This window comes from Asterias amurensis, chromosome 11 (genome assembly GCF_032118995.1).
Source record: "Asterias amurensis chromosome 11, ASM3211899v1".
Taxonomy (NCBI): Eukaryota; Metazoa; Echinodermata; class Asteroidea; order Forcipulatida; family Asteriidae; genus Asterias; species Asterias amurensis.
Genome location: NC_092658.1, coordinates 11,396,624 through 11,421,837, shown reverse-complemented (window position 1 = coordinate 11,421,837; position 25,214 = coordinate 11,396,624). Strand labels below are relative to the sequence as shown.

At 38.2% G+C, this 25,214-nt stretch overlaps 3 protein-coding genes across 5 annotated transcripts; 1 reads left to right on the top strand and 2 right to left on the bottom strand.

The window, feature by feature from the left end:
* Nucleotides 1-909: 909 nt before the first annotated feature.
* On the bottom strand, nucleotides 910-8,636 carry LOC139944283 (solute carrier organic anion transporter family member 2A1-like). 2 transcript variants are annotated; one of them, XM_071941269.1, is made up of 9 exons: nucleotides 8,510-8,636; nucleotides 6,536-7,274; nucleotides 5,708-6,043; nucleotides 5,024-5,188; nucleotides 3,638-3,839; nucleotides 3,127-3,271; nucleotides 2,326-2,510; nucleotides 1,761-1,825; nucleotides 910-1,506 (listed from the first exon to the last, which is right to left on the bottom strand). In XM_071941269.1, exons 2-9 carry the CDS (start codon nucleotides 7,248-7,250, stop codon nucleotides 1,271-1,273), a joined length of 2,049 nt encoding a protein of 682 aa, XP_071797370.1. In that variant the 5' UTR covers nucleotides 7,251-7,274; nucleotides 8,510-8,636; the 3' UTR covers nucleotides 910-1,270. The 2 variants fall into 2 exon arrangements, with proteins under 2 accessions (XP_071797370.1, XP_071797369.1); XM_071941268.1 differs by having other exon boundaries at nucleotides 6,536-7,277; nucleotides 8,510-8,630.
* Nucleotides 8,637-9,122: 486 nt separating this feature from the next.
* On the top strand, nucleotides 9,123-19,598 carry LOC139944661 (uncharacterized). Of its 2 annotated transcripts, XM_071941730.1 has the most exons (11): nucleotides 9,123-9,257; nucleotides 9,901-10,009; nucleotides 10,593-10,683; nucleotides 10,977-11,067; nucleotides 11,762-11,847; nucleotides 12,446-12,619; nucleotides 13,105-13,202; nucleotides 13,540-13,679; nucleotides 13,943-14,055; nucleotides 14,286-14,437; nucleotides 15,575-19,598. In XM_071941730.1, the coding sequence occupies exons 1-11, from the start codon at nucleotides 9,222-9,224 to the stop codon at nucleotides 15,784-15,786; spliced, it is 1,302 nt and encodes a 433-aa protein (XP_071797831.1). In that variant the 5' UTR covers nucleotides 9,123-9,221; the 3' UTR covers nucleotides 15,787-19,598. The 2 variants fall into 2 exon arrangements, with proteins under 2 accessions (XP_071797831.1, XP_071797832.1); XM_071941731.1 differs by lacking the exon at nucleotides 10,593-10,683 and having other exon boundaries at nucleotides 9,901-10,040.
* Nucleotides 19,599-19,770: 172 nt separating this feature from the next.
* Nucleotides 19,771-24,005, bottom strand: LOC139944662 (G2/M phase-specific E3 ubiquitin-protein ligase-like). The gene is made up of 3 exons (XM_071941732.1): nucleotides 23,931-24,005; nucleotides 22,076-22,484; nucleotides 19,771-21,548 (listed from the first exon to the last, which is right to left on the bottom strand). Exons 1-3 carry the CDS (start codon nucleotides 23,937-23,939, stop codon nucleotides 21,253-21,255), a joined length of 714 nt encoding a protein of 237 aa, XP_071797833.1. The 5' UTR covers nucleotides 23,940-24,005; the 3' UTR covers nucleotides 19,771-21,252.
* Nucleotides 24,006-25,214: the final 1,209 nt, after the last annotated feature.

Sequence of the window (25,214 nt, the reverse complement as noted above, 5' to 3'; positions counted from 1 at the left end):
CTTTACTATATGGTCGAAACGTCAGGCCATTGAAAACCCTTTTTTTCTGTTTTGTTTATTTGGTTATACAGTAATTATATTTATATATGTCCATTTTGTCGGAAAGCATTTTTCAACGGTTAATTCTATTGTCTAACTTTCATATACAACGTACATCGACCACCATATGACGGTCATATACAGAAACATTAAAAAGTACCTGATTTTTCGGTTAACAAAATATACAAAAAAATCCCCTTCAAAACCGACTCTAAAAAGGCCGATTGTTGTATACAAAACTTTAGGTCGTGCTTTGCTGTGGCGGACATTCACTTTAGTTTGCATAAATGCTACGGAGGTCAACTCCACAGGTAGAGTCTATAATGATTGAAGTCTTTAGTTCTTTCCTAATCGTTTACTCTTTGTGACATCTTGACCGTCGGGTTTATTAAGGTCATGTCACAGAGGGCAATTTACAGGCAACCATTTCCAGACAATCTCAAAGAAAATTCATTCACGTTTCAGTTTCTTTACATTGGCATAGTAAGTTCCACGTAGCATAATGTCTCTGATTGTGTTGCCGAAGTGTTCTTCGTTTCAATTACTCAAACATGTAAAAAAATAAAAATAAAAAAACAGCCTGTGTGACTTGACCTTTGCACTCAGAATGAGCGTTAAAGACACTGGACACTATTGGTATTCGTCGAAGACCAGTCTTCTCATTTGGTGTATCTCAACATATTATGCATGAACCCCACCAACCCCATAGATCAATATAGGGTGCGTTCGTTTAGCTTCCCTGGGTCGACCCCGGTGCGTGGCGGTTTTTATTACCAGGATTAACGTGGGTAATTATCTGCACACACTCGTCCTGGGAAAAAAAAACCGCCACACACCGGGGTCGACCCAGGGAAGCTAAACGAACGCACCCATAGACTCTAGTATACTATTTCGCAAATACATGTTTGCGCGCACTATGGCAGCAAAATAAAGTGCCTGTCAGGCCAATTTTTAAGCTTGTAACAATAACAATAAAATCTGGATAAGCCAATAAAATCTTGCTTAACAGAAACGTGTTACAAGCCATAACATCCATAAAACGTAACTGGTTCCCAACTAATTGTTTTGCTCAGCAAAGAAATTTGCTGAGCAGTATTTCCAGCTAACCGGCTTTATGAAAGTTGGCCCTGGTCTTGATAACTTTATTGTATACACTCGGTGTGCAGTTAACATAATACATGTAGCATGTGAAATATCTATGGTCAAGTGTCTTGAGTTTCCCCTGTTTCCCTCAGTAGGTCACCTCAGTGTATTTAGGTCCAGGTTGCCTTCGTCGGGCTACCAGCCACAACATAAAGAACACTATTGCCTGCAGTACAATAATCACACTGGACAACCCGAACAGAATCAGACGGAATCTTTCGATATCGTACACTTCACAGAATCCTCGCTCCCCGCAAAGGGTGTGCCATACCAGACACGAGGAGTCGATGCAGGTTCCGAACAGCACCGGGAACGGTAGTGACCCTGGAAAAACAAAAGTGATGAAGATTTTGGTGGCAAATGTATTGCAATGTTTATACACAATAATATCAATTCCAACAAACAAATAGCTTGAAATAAGCTACCATTAGTGATTTAAAAGTTGCTGTCTCCAAGTAGTATTTAAACCACCACTCATTGTACTGTTTTGCATAATGACAAATACATTATTGATCAACCAAAATAAGACATTCAAGTGTTACTTAGTGTAATTTCATTCTTGCCCATTAGTAACTTACCTAGGGTCAGGGCGAGGACACGGCTCAGACCGAGAGCAAAAGTTTTATCTGCTGGATCGACGGAACTATAAATAAAAAACAAGGTAATATATCACAAAACAATAAAGCATCGTAAGATAAATTGTCAGTATTACCATAATGATTTGCATTGTGGCATCACACTTTACTAAGCAACTATGATTGATTTGCAGTTACGATAAATCTTGGCTCTTTGTGAAATTGTCCCGAAGTAAAGGTGTAGTGACAATGAGAAGGAGTGATTTAGTGAACATCTTCTTGTGTTGGACACATTTTAAGCATCTTCGAGGATGAACCGAGATTTGTTCGATGGGACAATATTTAATCAACCATGCATAAAATCAACCACCATAGTATGGAATATCTGATGACCCACTGTGGGGTGAGACACCCGGATTTGTGAAATTTGAAATGGATGCCCATCTTTCAGGGAAATACTTCTGTCATTTTTTATTTTGATGACCTCTGTTCAAGGAGAACTCTACCGTGACCTCTGGTCAAGGTGATGACCTTAACAGTGACCTCTGGTCAAGATGGTGACCTGTACCTTATTATGATGATGTTTCTAGGAGAGCCGATGAGTCCCGTAATGAACACCCAGACGGCTGCCACGAAGACAAAGATGACGAAACTTGAGCAATCGGACTCACAGTGGCCAAGCGTTAGCGATGGGGGCGTGGTCGATGACTCTGATGACAATGGTAACTCCAGACAAGAACACCCTGTGTAGGTCTGTGCGTTAGTACGAATCAAATTTAGAATTATATGGATGTACCGAAATAAAGGTAGATCATAGACTTTTTGTTCAACGTAATGCTGATTAAAATGTAAAATTATAAAGCATGTACAATCAAAGTCACATTTGAAAGTCTCAGCTACTTAATACGGTGTGTACTTGCTGAGAAAATAGCCCTGGTATTTTTACCAACGTCGACGCCGTCCACGTTTGGCAAGGTGGCTATGGGTACCAACTACATGTATATCTCTGGTTGCAGCGTACATGAACGGACACTAACCTTCAAAAATGTGAGAAATGATTCACAGAGCGTGGATTGGAACCAATGGGTAGGATGGGTAGTGCATGGGATCGAACCCTGAACACTAACCTAAAAGAATGTGGGGTTACCCCGGTGTTTCTGGTTTCTTGCGAGCACCCTTGTCCCCAGGCTTCCTTGCTGCTGCTGCAATTTATAAACGTCGTGCAATTTTGATGCATCTTTGGTATTAGTGCGTAATAGTAATGTTAAGCGATTGTCGTGTTTCCAAAAGGTTCAAATGATGCTAAGAATTGTTATGTTTCCAAAAAGCTTCAAACGAAAATCATTTTATCAAAACGTTCTTTACTTACCCCGTTTTCGGTTGCACCCGTACAGCCAGCATGACAAGGAGAGAAATAGGTGATACCATCCGATCCACAGTGCGGAATGAAAGCGGCTTCAGGATCACAGAAACAGTCTGAATTACACGGTGCGTCTAAACTGACGCTTTCTAATCTGCAAGTAGAAAGTTCAAATATTAGAATTGTGCCGCCATCTCAAATCAACAAGTTACAGTTTGGTGAATGCTGATTTATAGAAAACATTGTGCAGAAAGACGCAGTAAAAGTCACATGTGGAAGTCTCAGCTAAATACAGATGACAGTGTCGTCTCCTATAAAAACTTACTAAACACTGGAAAGTCTTGCTTAACAGAAACTGGTTACCAGCCGAACCCTTCCATTGGCTTACATTATTGCAACTGGTGCTCCACTCATTGTTTGCTTACCAAAAAAAAAATTCAAGCAGTATCTGCTTAACAGCTTTATGAAATTGGTTCCTGTCGAACAATTATTATTATTATTAAGGCAAAGTTCAACCTACTCAGTTCCCTGGTAACCGACAGTCACGCCTGCCGTTGGTAGATTGTTGCATCCAATAAGCATTATAGTGATAACGAGGCCAGTGGACATCAAAGCAGTGACCCATCCTAGCACGGCCAACCCTCGTAACTTGAGGCCGAATACCTTGACCAAGACACCGCCGATAAGTGCACCCAACGCCCAGGCTGGGATGATGGCAAAACCTGATGGCAAATAAAGTCAACGTCAAACAATAGTTTTCATTTGGCGCTATTTTTTTATATTTAGGGAATGGCGAAGTTTTAAATTGTGAGACACAAGTATGTAGCTCCTTAATATTTGCAAGGAGCTGCACTCATCCGGCCGTAGCCAGTGCCTGCTGCCAGAAATAAAGAGGCAAACCCTCTCTCTTAGCGATAAGTGTAACTGTAACTAACAACGAGTTCAAAAGGTCACAATGTGAAACACATTTTTGGACATTCCTTTCTTCAATCATCTGGTTATGTTTTCCAAAAAACCACCAAATAATGGATTGTTGTTGACAGTTATTTGTGCTGACTCAGTTCCGCGGACGAGCAGAGTACACAGTTCGAAACGTCGACACCACTGACCACTCCGTCTCTTTTCGGAGCCAACACTCCTCCATATGATAATAATGGTTGCACACACAGGTTCGCCAGTATTATTTTTAGTTCAGTATAACAAGAGAGGTTTGCGGTAAAACCATGCGAAACTCTCTTTTGAGTAGTGTTGGTTTAAAGGCAATGGACACTATTGGTAATTGTCAAAGACTAGCCTTCACAGTTGGTGTATCTTAACATATGCATAAAATAATAAACCTGTGACAATTTGAGCTCAATCGGTCATCGAACTTGCGAGATAATAATGAAAGAAAAAACACCCTTGTCTCATCAAGTTGTGTGCGGTTAAATGGTTGATTTCGAGACCTCAAGTTCTAAATCTAAGGTCTCGAAATCAAATTCGTGGAAAATTACGTCTTTCTCGAAAACTATGGCACTTCAGAGGAAATCGTTTCTCACAATGTTTTATACCATCCACCTCTCCCCATTACTCATCACCAAGTAAGGTTTTATGCTAATAATTATTTTGAGTAATTACCAATAGTGTCCACTGCCTTTCAATATAACCAGAGAGGTTTGCGGTAAAACCATGCGAAACTCTCTTTTGAGTATGAACTGATCGTTCTCGGGAGAAGAGAAGGCGACCAAAGCGTGATCGACACGTTTAGTTGTCAACCACCGGTTCATTTCAGAATCAACACTACTCAAAAGAGATGTTCCCATGGTGTTTCCGCAAACCTCTCTTAGTTTTGTTTCAACTATGCAGAGGTTAAATCCTACTTCTCATCCATTACACAAATTTACCAACATAAAAAACTAATAAATACCGGTTATATTGCCGGACGTGAACACGTCGATGCTGAACTGGTCTTGCATGTATTTTGGGAAGAAGGTGAATAGTGAATAGAAGAGGGCGTTCTCCGTGATGTACGACAGACAACTCAGACGGTAAATTGGGTTCTTCAGAAGTCGCCATACTGAACGAGGCCACTCTGTGAAAATTAAGAGAGAGAAAATGTTGTGGTGTCTACAATATGTCCGTTAGACCCTATGTTATGCACATGATGTAATTTATGTAGGGCGCCCTTGCCTAAAAAATGATGGTGTTCATTGACCAAACCTGTCAGCAGGCAGCTCGTACAAATCTGTGCGTTTCTATCGTTTCGCGTCATCATTTTTCCAAGATAGCGGCTGGATGACGTCAGTGCGTATATGTTCATTGTCAAGACTCCTTTTGAACAGTTAGAGCAAAACCCGGGGTCAGAATTGACCCGGATTCCGGATACCGGGATACCTTACCCAATTTGGGGTCAGGCTGACCCGAAAACTGTTAAAATAATAATGTTATTTATCAACCGTCAGATTCTGCGGCATTTTGACCCATTTCTGGGTAATTTTAGGTTCCATGTCACACTGACCCCTAAATGGGTCAGGCTCCACCACTGTACCCGGAACCCAGGTCACTTTGCAAGGACGGTGCCTGTCTTTACAGGGCACCAGTCTTCATGTACCTTTGAGAGCCGCAAGAGCTGATGTCCCAACCTTCGTCCCGTCCTTTGTTCCCCTCTCTCTGTTACTCTCCTCGACCTCCTTGATATCAGCATCCTCCTTCCCACGGCTCATGGGTAGACGGTTTGGGAACAATAACAGAACAAACGAGAGAAGGAAATACGCCGTTGACATAATGATGAACCCCAGCCACCAGGCACCTACCCAGCCGTGGTCGTCTGGGGTGAGGGTGATCTCACTGACATCTACACGGTTGAAATCTACCCAGATGCCCAGCATAGCACCGGCAATTGGGAAACCAAGGATACCACCGATCCCATAAACGCTGTCGAAAATTCCTGCATTGGGTAAAAGAAACACAGAATAAATAGCAAGATATTGTGTGTTATCCCTCTCTCTCTCTCTCGTTTGACAAATATTTATGGCTGGTATCCCGACAATTTCTGCTTAGCATTCAAATGTTCAGCATTTTTTTATGCTTAAGCATTGGGCTCTGTCCCTATAGGCTTAGCCGCTGTTTCATGTATAGTTATTGCCCGCATCCACCTCTTGCATTTTTGTACCCACTCACCTTAATGTTTGGGGTCCATGATGATTGGTTGCATTTTAAAATAAATAAAAACAAGTTCAGTTCCCTGGGCTGGATTTCACAAAGAGTTAAGACTAGTCTCATCTCGAGTAAGGACGAATTACTCGTCCTCTTTAACTTAGGACTAGCCTTGAGTGTTTAATAACCCCTAACGAGTCCTAGGACTTTAGTCCTAAGTTAGGACTATGTGAAATCGAGCCCTGTACCCATATCCCGGCTTCCCACACTTTTCTTGACCTACCTGATGCCAAGGCCGTTGTTCCTGTACTCGCGCTATCATCAATATAACACAGTGCAAGTGGCATCAACGGCCCATAACCTATACCGACCAGAAGCTCTGCTATAAGGAAGATGATGAAAGTAACATTGTTCTCAAAGAGAGTTTGCCGATCATCATCTTCACAAATGATACCTCCATCCTCCTCCTGCATGGTGGGCCCTGCATCAAGGGCGCACAAACCGGTAGGTGACCCTGAGTCGTTAAGCGCGGACGGACCTAGCAGCGTGGATAACGGTGGCTTGTACGGGGAGAAGATAAACTGAGGCAAGGTGAACATGAACATCCCGATGGATAAAATGATCCCTCCAACGGCAATCCACACCGGGCGACTGCTGGTTGGCCTGCCCCCGAAATGCGTCACGACGACGGTCGAGACCAGAGAGCCCGCGGTGAACATGGTCGTGATGAGGCCGAGCTCGGCAATGCTCAACTGGTAGCGGGTCTCGATTGTGGTGAGTGACGCTTCGAAGTTGGAGGAAAAGAAGGCGATTAAAATGATCTGCAGAGAGATGATGGGAATGACGAGCTTGATGGAAGCAAACCTTTGGAGCCATCTTGGGTAACCGAAAAGAGAACAGCCGCACTTTTCATCCTCTGGTGTTTCATTTATACTTTGGAAAGTGGCCATTACGGGATCTCCGGTGGACTCTTTATCTGAAGGTGTATTTTCATCCATTTTGCAGATAAACTGGTTCCAGGGCTGCTGAAAGTTCACGCAATACAGAGAGAAATTAAAAGTTAAATAACAATAATGGCAATCAGAGTAATGTCTGTCGGGTTGTGGTTCGGTTGTTTTTGTAAAATGCACACTGTTTAATTTTCATCTTCTTCATAATATGAAAGGAGGTGCTCCCTTTTACCCCTGCTACTCATCTCATAACAGGCCAGCCCCCCCCCCCCCCCCCCCACACACACACCACTCCATACAACAGCCCAACTGTTACTAGACTTGTGGACAAGTCGCTAAATGTTTGTCGCGGTGATAGTGAAACGGCTCTCTCACAGCTATCTCGCGAGACTGCTGCTCTGTGCGAGACTGCTGTACTCACGACTACGGCTCTTTTCGGACCAGTATACATGCACAAGAATTGCAGTAGTCATTTCATCTCATTTCACGGCAACAACAATTCACTTAATCCACTGAGCAAATACACAGACCTTGGGGAAAAAACAAACAAGACCGGGGCACAAAGAAATGAGTCCAGCCGTACTCTCCGTTACATCTCTCATGTTTACCTTTGGATGTTTGATTTGAAATAAAATTACAGCAAAGGCTAAAATTATGATCTGCGACCTGTTTCATAAAGCAGAAAATACTGCTTAGCAAAATACTGCTTTACTGCTTACCGTGGTGAATAAGTTCGAAAGGTACCAGTTAACATAACAAGGTGTAGCTCTAGTGCGATGTGAAATGACAAAACAAGGCATTCTGTGCAAAATTGTGTTTCGAGAAAACTGAGCATGAAAGTTTGATTGCCTGTCTGCCATTCCCTAAGCCGTTATTGTGAAGCTTGAGTTATGCAGCGGAGTGTGAGAACATGTCTAAAGTTTTAGGACAACTCTAGCAAAAGAAGGTCAAAGTAATTCCAAAGTATTGGTTTGTCAGGAGCCATTTTATTGTGCAACCTGGGGATTATAAACTGGTGCGCCTACTCTGCTTGCTAACAATGAGCTATTTACTCCCTCCATCCATGCACACGATTTGGGACAAAACATATAAACCAGAGAATATACAGGGTCAAATAGGACTGAATCGCAGAACATGAGATCTGTATGCAATTCGCATAGTGTAAGTTCGTTATAACGCCATTATTTGCTGAACCAAAAATCTGAACTCACCCTAAAGGTGACAACAACATTGTTGATACTGAACAGGAAATTATTTTCGATGGAAACTGGAGTTGGATTTTATGTAAAGAAATATTATTAACTCACCCGCAAAAAAAGTTATGTGCACTCGCTTCAGCAAACTCTGCAGAATATTAACACACGTTTATCCTTCAAAGTTGAAATGACAAAAGTTGTCTGCAGCAGCATAGTTGTTTGATATTGTATTCTGCCTCCACACAATGGACGGTTTTGCCTGACCGGTCTTTCAATGTAAGGTTAGTATGGTGGCCCTGAAGGGACACAGCCAGTCGTGAATATTTTTTGCGACGTCGTGAATTTTTTTGCGACGTCGTGAATATTTTTGCGACGTCGTGAATTTATTCACGACAAGTCGCGAATATTTTTGCGACGTCGTGAATTTTTTCACGACAAGTCGCGAAATTTTTTGCGACGTCGTGAATTTTTTCACGACAAGTCGCGAATATTTTTGCGACGTCGTGAATATTTTCGCGACTTGTCGTGAAAAAATTCACGACGTCGCAAAAATATTCGCGACTTGTCGTGAAAAAATTCACGACTGGTCGCGAATTTTTTCACGACGTCGTGAATAATTCTGCAACTATAGTCGCAAATATTTTTTGCGTAACTTAAAGGGTTCTATCTTTCTGTGCATGATGGGATAGCATGCTACACGCGGCGCTGTATACACGTGTATGATCGATCATTGGTGCCACATCGCTTTAGTAAATTACCGTGGATCGGCTGATGGGCAGGGGAACGTTGACCAACTTAGAAGAACCTTTTGGCATTGAAAGACATGGTGTATTTACCAAGAAGTGTCTTGTTTCTGTTGGTAAGTAGTTTCTATTTGAATTAAAATGTTAAGTTCTAATCTAACATTAGGACTCGGGAGTAACGCAGCTTTTCCTACCTCCTATGCTCTATGCATGGAGGATTCGTGGAGGTACACATGTAGACAAACCATGCTATGATTCTATGGTACAGTCCAGCTAGTTAGTACACATAACAGAGATATGATCAGGAGTAACGTGAGGCCATGTTGTTTTTAATAAAAATGGTTTGTATTTCAAAGTTAAGGCCTGAGGTGTGTGTTTTGCTCAGACGGTAGAGTTTGTGAGAGTTATTTTATTAATTATTATTATTCGAGATGAAATTGGGCTTTCTTTTTTTCTTTTCTTTTTCTGCTTATATCAATATTGGGGAGACTGTGCCTTAACCATGGCCTAGTGCCACCATGTTAACGTTATTGCTGATTCACAAATTGAACATTGAACAAGTTGAACATTGTTAGTTAGCAAACAATGAAAAAGTTGTCCTAACCTAACTTCACATTTTGCCATACAACCTGTCTATGAATATGATGGCATTGTTAATTTTTTTAACACTAAGAATAGAATTTCAGAAATTATTGTAGCACCAAATGGTCGTCAACTGTATATTAATAACCTTCGTTTGTTTTGTTTGTTTTTATGTAGGTTTTATGTATTGTTTGCATTTGTCCACCATGTCCACATCTTGTAGAAGCTGTCTTGCCAGACTACACTCCTGCTCTTGATGGGTTAAGGCCAATGGAAACAGATGGAAGTATCCTTGCAGATAGAATAGGTTATCACTTGTACGTCCCTGTTTGAAAGATACCTATTAAATAAATGCATACCTAGACCTAATATAGCGCTCAAGTCCATCACACAGTTACACTCAGGGCGCTTGAATACTTATTATCCATGGTCATTGGGCACTATTCCTGATACTTTTTGAACTCCCTGAGGACTACACAAACCTGACTGTCCATTAGGCACTCGGGGGTTAATATCTCAGCCATTGCAGTTCCCATTTATACACTTTGGTGAAGAGGAGCAAATTATGGTAAAGTGTCTTGCTTGAGGACACAAGCATAATGTCACTGCCAAAAACTGTGCTACTTTTTCATTTGTGTGTTTTATATCATAAATGAAAATAACAATCAGGAAAAAATGTGGAAATTCTTTTTTTAAAAAGAAAATCATCGCACATATTCATAAAAACCTCACATCAGAAACGTATCAACAAAAACAGCATACGTGTCTTCTGGTGTAAAAATACCAATCAAGGGAGTCGTTTCAAGTTTCAAATAATAGTCTTTTTAAGATGTACAGTACGATTATCTTTCCTTATACTTTTTGTACAGTTCTTTATCTTCTTATAAAGTACTTCTATGCAGGATATACTGTTCCGATGATTTGCTCTTTTCTGTTTTACAGGCATGGGATCCGAAGAAGGTTTGTTTGCTTTTTCAAATTATTGAGAAGACTAACAAATGCAAACAAGATGATTTTTGGTTGTTGCACTCGCGTTTTTGACCCCTAGTCAGTTAATTAACCAATGAGATACATGGTGGCCGGTGTCATGCATGTAATCCTGCAAAGAAGGTCATACTTCCTTGACATACATTGTACATTCCACTTCCTGCGGATGTTTATTTTTACATGAAGATGTGTTAAGGTCAGTTTGTAATTGATGTACCTAGTAAATCTAGTAATTGGTAACAATTTGAACTCTGATCATTTAACAGTGTACGACACCTGAAGAGGATGCTTCAGAAATTGGGATTAAAGCGACGACAGCAAGAGTCGAGTCAAAGGGATATAATACAGGCAATAACGGTGAGTTCCATGGTTGTTCACATGAACAGGTTAAGGCTTTTAAATGGAGGTATAGGTTTGGCCGTCATCGTGCACTTCTTATCAGCATGTTAGTAGGCCTAACATAGAAGTATAGAAATTGTGGCATTACCCGTGTCTATTATGGCAAGGATTTCAACATAGTGCAAAATCCCAAATGGCCACCATACAGGTGTATGCACAAATGGCAACATCAAATTTCAGGTTCTTCATGCTCTGAAGATTTGAAAAATGATATTTATAATCTCCAAAGGTTTTGGATAAAATATACATGCATGTAAAATATGTAGTGAACCATGGCTGCATAAGGTGCTTTTTGTGGGCCAAATGCACGTACTTGGGGCCGTTCAAAGTTTTCACCATTTTACAGGTCGTACAGAGAACTACTTTTGAAGCCCCCCCCCCCCTCCATTCCCCAAAGTAGTACTTATCGACATGTTTCTTTCAAAATTGATGCACACCATTTTACCAACCTTCGAAGTCATGCATGGGCTCTCATGCCCCTTCCCCCTTGTACTCTTTGTATGACAGTTCAAATGTCAAAAACCTTGGACGGCCCCTTACTTGTAAGTTGTGTGCACCATTTTCAGGTGATTGTATGCATAATTGTACCACATTAGCCTCCACATAAGCAATGAAGTGAATAAACTGAACACATAACGGTAAATTTATACAGACTGAATTACAAGGCAGTGGATCTTGTTGTGGTTATCGAGCCATGTGGCAGCGTCTGTTGAGAGATCATCACCTACATGTGAAACGGTGAGTGTTATCAATATATAGATTTTTGTTTTATAAGTGTGAGATAAAAGTATGTGTTCTGTTTTTCCCTTAAAGGGCCTATGAATTAAGAATTTAAAGACTTGAAACAACTCTGTATTCATTCTGACCAAAAAACTTCACCTTTTCATTGCCAAATTGGGGTGTTTTGACACTTTTTCTGAATTTTGTGTTTACAAATTAACATTTGCACATTCATGAGCAAATCTGTAATGCAAAGCTACAATATCATGGTTGGTTTGTGCACAAACAATTGCTTGTGCTTATTTGTAGATTTTGATTTTGATTATTTTCTTCATATAAAAACTCCACTTTTTTGGGTACTGTCTTGGGTACTGTCTTGTTATTGAGTGTTTAGAATTGTAAGTACATGTTGAGGTGACATGCACCTATTTCTTTGGCAAAGCTGAAATTGTTGTTGGTACCCCACTGTGTTTGTTTACCATTTTTATGTTGGATCCACCCACTTTCAAATGTTTTGATGGAATGTTTGAGTGTTTTGGCTGAGTGAATTTGCCATTGCTTGTTCAACATGTGGTACAAATAACAGTGTGTCTAATTTTGACTTCAATCGATATAGAGACACAGTTCGTCAACTTTTACTGGTGCTTGATCCAGATGGTGTGATGTCTCGTAAAAAGCGCCGATTGAGAAGAAGGGTGTATGTTAACAAAGGACCCCACTATCTTGTACATGTTGATGGCTATGACAAGTTGAAACCTTATGGGTTTGCCATCCATGGAGCAATTGATGGGTAATTATCAGTTTATCATTTATAAAATTCACATTTCGTTTGTATCTGTGAATGCATGGGCGCTCATAGCAGAATTGTATGATTTATGAGTCAGACTCAAGTCAAACTTAAATTTTAATTTTTCATGACTCAAGTCATTATGACAAGTTAATCTCACTCAAACTCAACCAGCGTGACTCAGAGCTCGACCACAATTCTATCAAATCACTTCAGTTGAGGTACATGCACCCATAGTTATTCCACTGGATTTAGGAACAATATCTAGGTTCTATCACTCGCACCTATTATGCCATGAACACATACGGGAGAGGTGACTTGTACCCAGCTTTGAGACTTAAATTTTGATGGCTGGATTACAATTTTGGTCTGTAATATTACAAGTTTGTGTTTAAAGACAAAGATGTACCACCCATCTTTTGTTTTAATTGCTGATCATTTCATTGTAATTGGGCTGAACAATTTTTTTAAACTTATTTTTGTTTCAGTTTTTCCAGACGAATTTTGTGGTTAGAGGTAGGACCAACCAACAATGATCCTGGAGTAGTTGCTAAATACTATGTGGATTACATTCAAGAAATAAAAGGTAACAAAACAACACGCATTTATTCCTCTCCCCCACCCCACTTAACCCAAAAAGCTTATAAATTAACAATAAAATAAAATTGGTAGTAACTGGCTCTAACTAAATAGTATTACTCATCAATCTCTTTCGGTTGGAAGCCTTGGCGCCCTGGGATAATACACTTTGTACAACTCCAGGCTGCAATTTCATCGTTCCTGGATTTTCAAACACACAACCACCTCTATACTCGTAGCATTCCTCTAAATCATGGGAGGAGAGATGATGAAGGGATCATGGTGATAAGTATGATGATGCAATATTTATCTTTCACTTATATTTTGAACATTTCTCATTACAGGGGTACCACACATTATCCGAACAGATCGTGGGACTGAGAACACTCTAATTGAAGATATTCAAATTGCCTTTCGTTACCATGATGGTGATGAACATTCTGGCCTCAAGAGCTTTATGTATGGAAAATCTACTTCAAATCAAGTGAGTGAAATTAAACAAAGAGTTTTTTGAACAGGGGTGTTTTGTTTTTATTTATTTATTTATTAATTATTTTGAAGGGTGGTTATTTACTTTGTGCTAAATGTTTGACGCATCACATTTAAAAAAATTGTGTGCAGATGAAATTACATAATATAAGATAATACCGAGGCTGCTTAAAAGCTAGCAATACAAAATATCAGAACATTTAAAGTAGAAAATAAGATATTATATTTAATTTTTTTGTTTTACATGAATTCGCCAAGAGGATAGAACGATGGTGGGGCAGCATGAGAACTGGTTCGATGAACTACTGGTTGAATACCTTCAAGGACATGGTCGATACTGGAGCTTATGACAACTCTTGCCCGTTGCAAAAGTAAGCTTCATTTTTAAAATTAGAAAACCAATAAAATATTTATAATTAATGCTTGATTAAAGACTATGGACACTTTTAGCACAAAATAAGTTCCTAAGAAACATTCACATCATGGGAACTTTAATGCTACATGAATACATCTTTCCCCAAAGCCATGGTGATTAAATTGTGATTGTGATCCTTTCATCACTTCCTAATATGTCTGAATGTTTAACATGTTCAATTTTTAGGGAGTGTATAAGGTTTTGCTTCACACGGTTATTAAGAAGTGAGCTTCATCGTACTGCACGCTTATGGAATGAACATCATATTCGATATTGCAAGAACTCCGAAGGGCCCCATGGAAAACCAGACACAATGTTCTTTCTTCCGCAACTATATGGTATACTATGATGAGTACTTTTTGAATCAATAACATTACTAACTTGTAGTTTTACTCATAGGCAATTAAAGTGTGAAGAGTCTGTAATACTACAAAATGAGCTAATGACGTAGAACAATTGTTTAAATTTCATTTCATTTCATTTATTAATTCTGGTTGTGAAGCCAAGGATTCTCAGAAAAGTGAACTTAATCACTTAATCACTCAAAACCCAGCGGTACTCAAACCCGGGACCCTAGAGGTGGAAGCCGGCAAAGACACTAGGCCATCTCGCCAACCCAAATACAAGATTAGTAATAACACATTTATATAGCGCCAATATTCTTGAAAAAAATAATCTCTAAAAGGCACTTTACAAAAATATTCAGGAGCCAGTGGCAGGTCCAATGCAAGTATTCAGTTTTTGTCTTTCCTTTGTAGTCCTTGTACATACCCATTCAAATTATCTAATGCTTGTGTTATCTCAAAACACAAAATATTTCCAATCTATCTAAACTACCACCATCCCCAAGCATACATTTCAATCATCCTGAAATATGTCAATGTGGCAATGTTGTTTTTATTGTTTTCGGAGGGTATTTCAAGACACAAATTATCAATACTGATTCTTTACTGGCCAAAATAATCCCAATAAAAAATATGAGAAAAGAAAATGCAATTTTTACTTTGAAAAAAAAGGGATAAAAAGAAGAAAGATGTATAGCCCGTGTTTGGGCCAATTAAAAAAAAATAATTTCATGAGCCAACACATTTTTAATGATGTAATGAAACAAATATTCATTTCAATGTTTATAGGCGAGAAGCATGAATAAAATGTTTTTGTAAACACTCTCATTTGCAAAACTACTTCCTATTGGCCAGCAAACACTACTTGTGTTTGCGCTCGTCGATTATTCTTCAGATTTTGAAGGTCTTGTGTTTGAAATGTGTGTTTTTTCAATTATGTAGTGAATTACATATAAAATAAAATCATTGTTATTTTATAGTACCATTACATAGAGTTTTTGTAATAGGCTCAACAATTAGGTGAAGATTAATGTCAAAAGAGGGTTTCCTTTTATTTGCACCACCCTGTAAAATCACTTTAAATTTGTTCCATTTTATATTCTTTTAGCATTTTTTTCATATTCTTTTAAGGTACCCACGAATACAAACATGAAGTGTCACTTGCTGACATTCGTGATGTAAATGAAGAGTTCTGCACACCAGTAAGTGAACATGGATGCTCTGAAGAGTTTCTACAAATTGTTGAAGAAATCATGACTGAAGAAGGATATACTCTGCCACAAACCAATGAAGAAGCTGTGCTGCTATTTTCTCAACTGAGGGATATTATTGTTGACATGTAGCTGTGTTCTGTATAATGTTATAATGTATTATTAAAACATATATTGAGAGTGCTTGTGTATGGGTCACCTGCTGACATGGCTTGATTCTCTATGTGACGTAATCCTCACACAATAATACTCATACTTTATTCCATACAACAATTTTTCTGGGAAGGGGTGTGCGAAGGAATATATCAGTAATAACAAAAGTTATCTTTGCCAACTGATTTTCTGTGTAATAATTGTAAGGTGTTAAAACACATCACCACTTAGAAGTTCAATATTCATGCTCTCAGGCAAATCACACGTACTCTAATCCGAAACATGTTCTGTAAGAACCATTTTAACTAAATGTTTGTTGTTGACATTTAGTCCTAGTAATGGTGACCGTGGCCGCATGTACACAAAATAATAAATACTGGATGACACTGATGAACGACTTTGTTCTGACTTTATATCCATCACATGCAACTGCTCATTTTGAAGAATTAAACGTAATGTAATCACCTCACAGTTTACAATAACAGCAAACGAGTGTTAAACAATTTTATCCAACACATTTTTAAACTGGCTTTTATTGTGACAAGTTAACTTATGATGTAAATTGCAAGATTTTTTGTAGTTAGATTCAATATGAAGTTTGTTAAAATGATTGGAGGTAACATTTTTTTTGCAATGTTTAATTAGTTACACTATCTTAAAGCAAACTTGAATACTGGATCCTGATTTGTCAGTCCATAGTAATGGCAGTGTAATATTATGCATAGTCTCATGGTCTGCACAGCACTTAGCGTATCAGATGTACGTGTCTCTCCTCCGACACACAATGCATGTCCTTCCGGGTGATTTCTCTATCTTCACCAGTTCACTCGGTGTCAAGTATTATGTTCAATATTTACTTGAAGATCCGGTCTTGTGATGTATGTGGTGCACAGACGCACTGAATTATTCTATTTAATATCCAATGACCAACATCATGATTGCCTCTTATTTAATCATTTAAAGACCTTATGAAAAAATAACAATGATGGCAAAACATTTAGATATCGACTGACATTGATTTCAGTAGGTTGATAAAGCTAGTTTTAATCCTCTCATGACAGAAGTACTCTTGATCAGCACATTGACACCCCTACCCTGGTAGAGGTGAATTGCTTTGCCATTCAAATAGTACACTTTCTTCTTTTAATAAAATGCTATAACTTCATGCTCCCTGAATGTATTTTTAATTTTTCTGTGTGATCTGTTGAATAATTGTGCAAGGCTATCTAAATGACTAGCCTCAGTTTCATTGAACAAAATTTGTTTACCTCGCTTTCAATGTAATGTATGACTGACTCTAGACTTGTGGACAAGTCGTTAAATGAGGAGTCGAAATCAGGGAGCCATCAGTTCGCGCGAGAGCAGTGATCTCGCGAGAGCACTATCTCAGTGCGTGGGGCCGATTTAACGACTTGTCCACAAGTCTAGACTGACTCATGAATAAAGCCCATTGACACAGTCAATGCCTGTATTAATATCTACTGAACACAAGAACTTGTATTTCTTATCACTATAAGGAGCACTAGTAGCCATGTTTGGTAAAATTGGGGGGGGGGGATATACATGACCATTTCGCTCATTCGAAGAATGACAGTTTTATTCATTATTTGTTATTTATTCGGCCAAGATTTCAACAATCAGTACAAGATACAATATTCCTGTACTGAAGAAATAATAACAGTATAAGAAACAACGAATGTAAAATTATGACACCTAGAACAATTGTTAACCAATGACTGAATGAGACAGAGCACTGGCAATCAAGCAAACAATTATAAAAACAGACAGGACAAGCCCAATAAAAGTGAACCCAACCACTGTGACTTGAAAGCCTATCAATCCAATATTAAAATGGGAATAGAATCTTTAACAAACATTTAAATACAGTAAAGATAAACTTTGGAAAATACTAAATATGAAGAACAAAATAAATATGTTTATGTTACGAAAAACCTTTTTACATGAAGCAAGAACATTTGGAAGTGCACATTTGAGTTTAAAAAAGCTGACCTAAAAACAATGTACAAATGAGGAAATAAAAATATAGAAATTATGAAAAGGGCTAATCTATATCAACAGATAAATTAATAACAATTTGGAAAAAAAACTCTACAGGTTCTGAAAGCATGACACAGGTAATCCTTTAAAACAATTGTATGAATCGAGGGTCAGTGAGTTGCTTTGATGTGCATTGAATTTCACATGATTGAATATATGTTGGTCTAAACATGTGCTCATGAATAAGTTGAATCATAGTTATAGACAAATAAACCATGTAATTTCCATGCAAGACGTTTGTTTGCATGTTCCTATGTATACGTAGAAGGGTCACAGAATTGTTTTTGTAAATGCACTATTCATATTCATGATTTTTTTTTTAAAGAGTAACCAAAACAACATTGTAAAAAACAAATTTCACTGTTAATATTTTATACACAAAAACTTCATCTTTAATGTATGCACTATTCAAGTCGAACGTAACACATTCCTGTTGATTGTGTATGCACAGTAGACTTTTGTTAATACAAACCTGTCCAAACTTAACCATAATGTCTGTTAATACAAACAGTTTTTATTAAGAGGAACATTATTTCCATTAACAGTTGGCTTTCCAGGGGTCGATTTCACAAAGAGTTAGGACTAGTCCTAACTTAGGACTAGTCCTAGGAGATATACAAATTGCATGGATAGTCCTAAGTTAGGCCGAGTAACTGGTCCTAACTCGAGATAAGACTAGTCCTAGCTCTTTGTGAAATCCACCCTGGTTGGTAAATCTTTACAATCTTTTAAGACAGTGGACACTATTGGTAATTGTCAAAGACCAGTCTACTCACTTGGTGTATCTCAAGATGCATAAAATTACAAACCTGTGAAAATTTGAGCTAGATTAGTCATCGGTGTTGCGAGATAACTATGGCAGGAAAAAAAATCCTTGTCACATGAAGTTGTGCGCTTTCAGATGCTTGATTTCGAGACCTCAAATTCTCAACTTGAGGTATAGAAATCAAATTCGGTGAAAATTATTTCTTTCTTGAAAACTACTCCACTTCAGAGGGAGCCGTTTCTCACAATGTTTTATACTACCAACCTCTCCCCATAACTTGTTACCAAGTAAGGTTTTATGCTAATAAATATTTTGAGTAATTACCAATAGTGTCCAATGCCTTTAAGTACATATCTTGTTTTTTTTATTTTATTACATAACTTCAATGATTGAGGCAAGTATTGATACAGGCTACATAATATATACTGGGATTGTGAGGAAACCCTTGACATGTAGTGAGAAAGTGCATCACTGTTGAAAGATAATAATATTACACAAGGCAAGAAATATGAAATGCTGTTACTGTTTACAAAAACACTAATCATAATTTCAATTTTGTTTTATTTCAATAAACAAATTTGAAATGCCTGGTATAAAAATATATGTCTATATGCCTCTTACGAAGGTATGGTTTATATCAAAAGCTAATGGCACCACCTCTACTAGTTTGGTAATATGTCTAAAAGTTTAATAAAGCTTAAATATAAAAAAAACACACACACATACTATAAAACACTTTAAAATTTTTGGCACCGAGCATTCTTTGGTAAATCGTGAGTATGGAACCATTTGTTTTATCCAGTCCCCATCTTCTGACATCACTTCGCGCTTCGATAAATTAAGTTTTATGTCTAAAAGTTTTTATAAAGCTTAAATATTGAAAAACCAAAACACACATACTATAAAACACTTGAAAATCTTTGGCACCGAGCATCGAGCATTCTTTGGTAAATCATGATTATGGAACCATTTGTTTTATCCAGTCCCCATCTTGTGAGATAACTTCACACTTTGTTTAATTAAGTTTTATGCTAATAAATATTTTGAGTAATTACCAATAGTGTCCAATGCCTTTAAGTACATATCTTGTTTTTTTTATTTTATTACATAACTTCAATGATTGAGGCAAGTATTGATACAGGCTACATAATATATACTGGGATTGTGAGGAAACCCTTGACATGTAGTGAGAAAGTGCATCACTGTTGAAAGATAATAATATTACACAAGGCAAGAAATATGAAATGCTGTTACTGTTTACAAAAACACTAATCATAATTTCAATTTTGTTTTATTTCAATAAACAAATTTGAAATGCCTGGTATAAAAATATATGTCTATATGCCTCTTACGAAGGTATGGTTTATATCAAAAGCTAATGGCACCACCTCTACTAGTTTGGTAATATGTCTAAAAGTTTAATAAAGCTTAAATATAAAAAAACACACACACATACTATAAAACACTTTAAAATTTTTGGCACCGAGCATTCTTTGGTAAATCGTGAGTATGGAACCATTTGTTTTATCCAGTCCCCATCTTCTGACATCACTTCGCGCTTCGATAAATTAAGTTTTATGTCTAAAAGTTTTTATAAAGCTTAAATATTGAAAAACCAAAACACACATACTATAAAACACTTGAAAATCTTTGGCACCGAGCATCGAGCATTCTTTGGTAAATCATGATTATGGAACCATTTGTTTTATCCAGTCCCCATCTTGTGAGATAACTTCACACTTTGTTTAATTAAGTTTTATGTCTAAGGCCCGTTTCTGGGGCAAAAATTTTCGAAGCCTCATAACTTAAAGACAGTGGACACTTTTGGTAATTGTCAAAGACCAGTCTTATCGCTTCGTGTATCTCAAAATGCATCAAATAAAAAACCTGTGAAAATTTGAGCTAAAAGGTCGTCAAAGTTGCGAGATAATAATGAAAGAAAAAACACCCTTGTCACACGAAGGTGTGTGCGTTTAGATGGTTGATTTCGAGACCTCAAATTCTAAACTTGAGGTCTTGAAATCAAATTCGTGGAAAATTACTTCTTTCCCGAAAACTACTTGACTTCAGAGGGAGCCGTTTCGTACAATGTTTTATACTACAAACCTCGCCCATTACTCGTTACAAAGTAAGGTTTTATGCTTTTTATTGTTTTGAGTAACTAACCAATAGTGTCCACTGCCTTTAAATCTTGCAAAACGCAAGATGCAAGACGCACGAATTCTCTGTCACCGTATCTTGACTGCACAGCGTTAACACGCAAACGCAACACAAAATTTGCGCGTCGTGCGTCTTGTGTACACACGGCAGACTGAGAGTACAAATTCAAATGGGAATTCATTAACGTTGGGAGCTGCATTATTTCATGAAAATGACGGATTTGTGATGAAAATATGACGATAAAAACCCACCCCAGAAAAATATATGCTTCCATGAAATGTGAATGTGTTGAAATAAGTGATTTCTTGCAGGTAAGGTTTAAGTTATGAAGCTTTAAAAATTGTGCGCCCCAGAAATGGACCCTGATATCCAAGACATAAGTGTAACAGAAGGACAATACAAAAGTGTAAGGCTGCCAGGGCCATCCTAACATAAGCTTTTTTTTTAGTGATGGGAACAATTTATACCTGGCCAAATCCTTTGGCAGCATGGATTGCCACACATATTGAATCCCTGAATGCATTGTAGTTGACATAGTGCATTGGCAGAGTAAGTTTGAGCGAGCATGTTGATGCGACTGGAAAACAATGGCAATCCTGATTATCCATTGTCAATAGTTGAATAAAGCAGTCATGCTTGAATATTACCTGGGGCTTGGCTGGCCATCCAGTGACTGGTGGCTTTCTGGATCCTGTCATAAAAAACAGGAAGTCTGCAAATGATGTAGGCAGGTCGTGTTGGCCACACTTGACAGAGTCTACAAACAAAAAGAGATTTGTTTTGTACTGTTAGTTGTCACAAGTGCCTCTGATTCTTTGGAAACATCAGATTAAGTTTCTAGATTGCAAAATTGCTTCATATAGTATGTGTGCAAATTGCACCTTTAAAGCTTTCAGAAGTTTTTGTTGATTTAATTAGTTTAGAAGAGGGCAGTATTTTGGAGGAGCGATTTAGGAATGTTGGCATTTTTGATGAGTGGAACGTGAATAAACAGTTAACTAAGGTTTAAAAAAATTAGTTCTTATGTTGTTTACACATTTAAGAGTTGGCCCGATCCGAGAGGGCGCTGTTCGTGACGTCAATCAAGGCAAATTCTGAGGTCCCAAATAACAATTTCTTTTTGTGTTTCTCTATTTTGCTGTCCTCAACTTACTCAGTTGTAAATATGTTTATAATTTTTGTTTGGGGGGGGGGTTCATTTGCCCCTCATCAACCCGGCTCCCACATAAACATGAAGCTTGCTCAAAGTGCAAACACATTCACCAATACGTTTTTGACACTGACCTTCGCTGTTGAGTTCTTCTAAAAATTGAGTGAAGAACATGTAGACGTCAACCTCCCTCTCCTTTCTGTTACTGCCTGCTAACGCATACTCTGGTTGAGCCATGGAGGTCAAAAAATCTTCTGCCGATGGAGGTTGACGTCCTGGACACATGACGGTTTGTCCTCGCTTTAAGTCCTTTTTGAGGAGGTCCATGATCCCATACAAAGTAAGCCCATGCTGAAATTGGGCGAGTTCTGCATGAACCCCTACTATTGCATGGTGTAATGCAACGGCCCCGACAATTGCTTCTCGCTGGTCAAGGGACACTCTGACAGGGCTGATGAAAACTCCACATTCTCGCAGCAAATCTGCTATGTGCCTCCTTGACACAACATTCTTTAGCGTGTCATCATCACATGCACGTATGATCTGCACAAGGAGAAGAAGGGCCTATGAAATAAGATTGTTTAAGACTTGAAACAAATATATTGCAAAATTTTGGATGTTTTTACACTTTTCTGAATCGTGCATTTTTTTCACAGTTTTTAACAAATTGAATAAGGTCATTCATGAGCCAATTTATATATGATTTCATCCAAGGCAAAGCTGCAACATCATGGTTGGTTTGTTCACAAAAGAATTACACAATTTTGTCTTGTCTTCAAAAGGCAACTCCACAAATATTTGGGTGTTGCCTTATTGTAAGTGTTTAGACTTGTCAGTACATGAACATTTTTTAGGTGAGTACTGTATTCTGTATTCTTTCGCAAAATTTAATATCTTGATTTTGTACATTTTTAATGCTCAGGAAGGGAACAACTCTCTCAACTTTGGTAATTGCTAGTACTTTCATTGTTTTGGGTTCCCTTTGTGTTTTTTGGCACTGTTGGAAGGTAAAAATTAAATTAAGCTTGTTATGAGAAAATTTTGAGTTAAAAATTACACTTTAAGCATTGGTATTACCACAGTGCTATAATTTGAAGTGACTGGTGTTAACTCCAGGTTTAATTTGGATTCTTTAAAACTTTTGTTCTTTGTCTTTTCCATCTAATGGTTGTTAAATGAAATCAGTTTAGTTAAACAAACACAAACAAATCCTATCGTTTTAAATTCCTTACAATTTTTCTACCCCATCTAGGTTAATCTAATTTGTTCAAGCGAGTTTCCAAACATTTTTTTTACATGTAATTTTAGTTTATTATTATTTTATTTATTTGTTTGAATGAAAGAAATGCAAATGCTCTAGTTTGTTTTCAGTTTGGGAAGAGTCACACATTGAGTAGCAATGTTTACTGATTCATGCTGTATGCAGAATCACAACCTTATACAGTATAGGAGATGTTAAATTTGCATCGGGGATAAAGAATATTAATTTCGGTTTTACACATACACCACCGTGTGTTAGCACTGTATACTCACAGTACTTTCCCGAGTCCTGTGAAAAAACATATCACAGGCGACCCTTTCAATTCTAGAGCAGTGTCTTACCAACTAGACTACCAAGGTTGCCCGGTAGCTAGAGGCAGTTTGAATCCTATGTTTTTGCAGGGGGTACCGCAATGACGAAGTACTAAGTATACAGAGACACGTCAATGTATGGGTAAAAACCAACATAAATATTCTTTATCCCCGATGGAAATTTAACAACTCTTATATCGTTGCGGTATCTGCTTCTAAAAACAAAGGATTCAAACTGCCTCTAGCTACCGGGCAACCTCGGTAGTCTAGTTGGTAAGACACTGCTCTAGAATTGCAAGGGTTGTGGGTTCGAATCCCAGCCAAGTAATATGCATGTGAGATTTTTTTCAAAGGACTCGGGAAAGTACTGAGTATACAGTGCTAATTAATAACCTTATACAGTAACTACAATCTTACCAGGTCCATCTTTGCTCTGGTATCAGCATCCACTATGTCATTGAGTTGGGCTTTTGGAGCTGCCCCTCCACACAAATGGGAATACTTTATGGGTGCCAAGCATTCCGGAGCAATCCCTCCATGAATTAGGGACATTGCAACCACCTTCCCTGCCACCTCGTACAAGTTTTCTTCAAGGGCTGTCATGTTGTGCCTAATGTGGACACAGTCATGACCGTGAAACATGTATCCATTTGTGAATAAGTTCTGAAATACGAGGGAAAAAAACTCTCTGGTGGGCCCACCATCGTCGACAGCTGCCTCCCCAGCAAAAACCACAGACAGGGGCTTCTGGAAGTTGAACGATTTACGCTTGAGTGCCCGCACTGTGTCATCCCATATGTGCTTACGACGGACTCTCAAATACTGAACATCCTCCGGGGCAGTGGTTGCAATATGAATTGTGCGTAGTTCAAGGAGTTCCTCTTTGATGGATTTCTCCATAGCCTTTGTTTCAGCAGCACTGTAGTTAGGAAATAGGAAAACATTGCAAATAAATAACAAATTGCCATTTAATAAATTCTGATTGGTCTTATCCGATCACTCTATAAGAACTTGTGAATAAATAACCCCCTAAACAAGTACAAGTAGCGTTTGCATTTTATGCATCAAGGTTTTCTGTTGTATTTTATATTTTATATTGTATCATCCTGTACTTTTGTGGAGGTTGTGCTCATTTTAAATTTTCAGTATTAATATAATAATAATTATTATTAATCCATTTTATGCACCTTGGTTTCATTGGCACTACACGCACACCACACCACTTAGTCATTGTATTGTACAAGGTGTATTGTTGTATGGGTGTAGCACCCCCTTCTTGTACCCATCTTAAATCTAACTGTGTGTACCCCTGTAATGGGTAAACAAAGGACTTTGGCCATGTTCTGTGGGCATGCCTTGATCCTCAGTGTCAGCATAGATCAAGGACCAGTGTCAGTAAGCAGGTTGGCAGTCAATGAGTTACAACCCACAATACTGGTGTCCAAGTCTGCCTTGAAGATTATAGCTGCAGTGGGACTTGTACATATCATCTTTAAGATGATACTTAAGAAGTTTAGTTTTTCAATAATAAAGCCTTAGCATGGCAACTTTGGGTGAACACAACGCTATCAATAAACACCTGGCATTCCATTTGTAAATTATCCAATATGTCATTTTAGATGGAATAGTAGGTAAATAGTGACACTAAAGCCTAGATAAATTTGCATAGACCATAACGGACGTACCTGTACATCTTTAAAA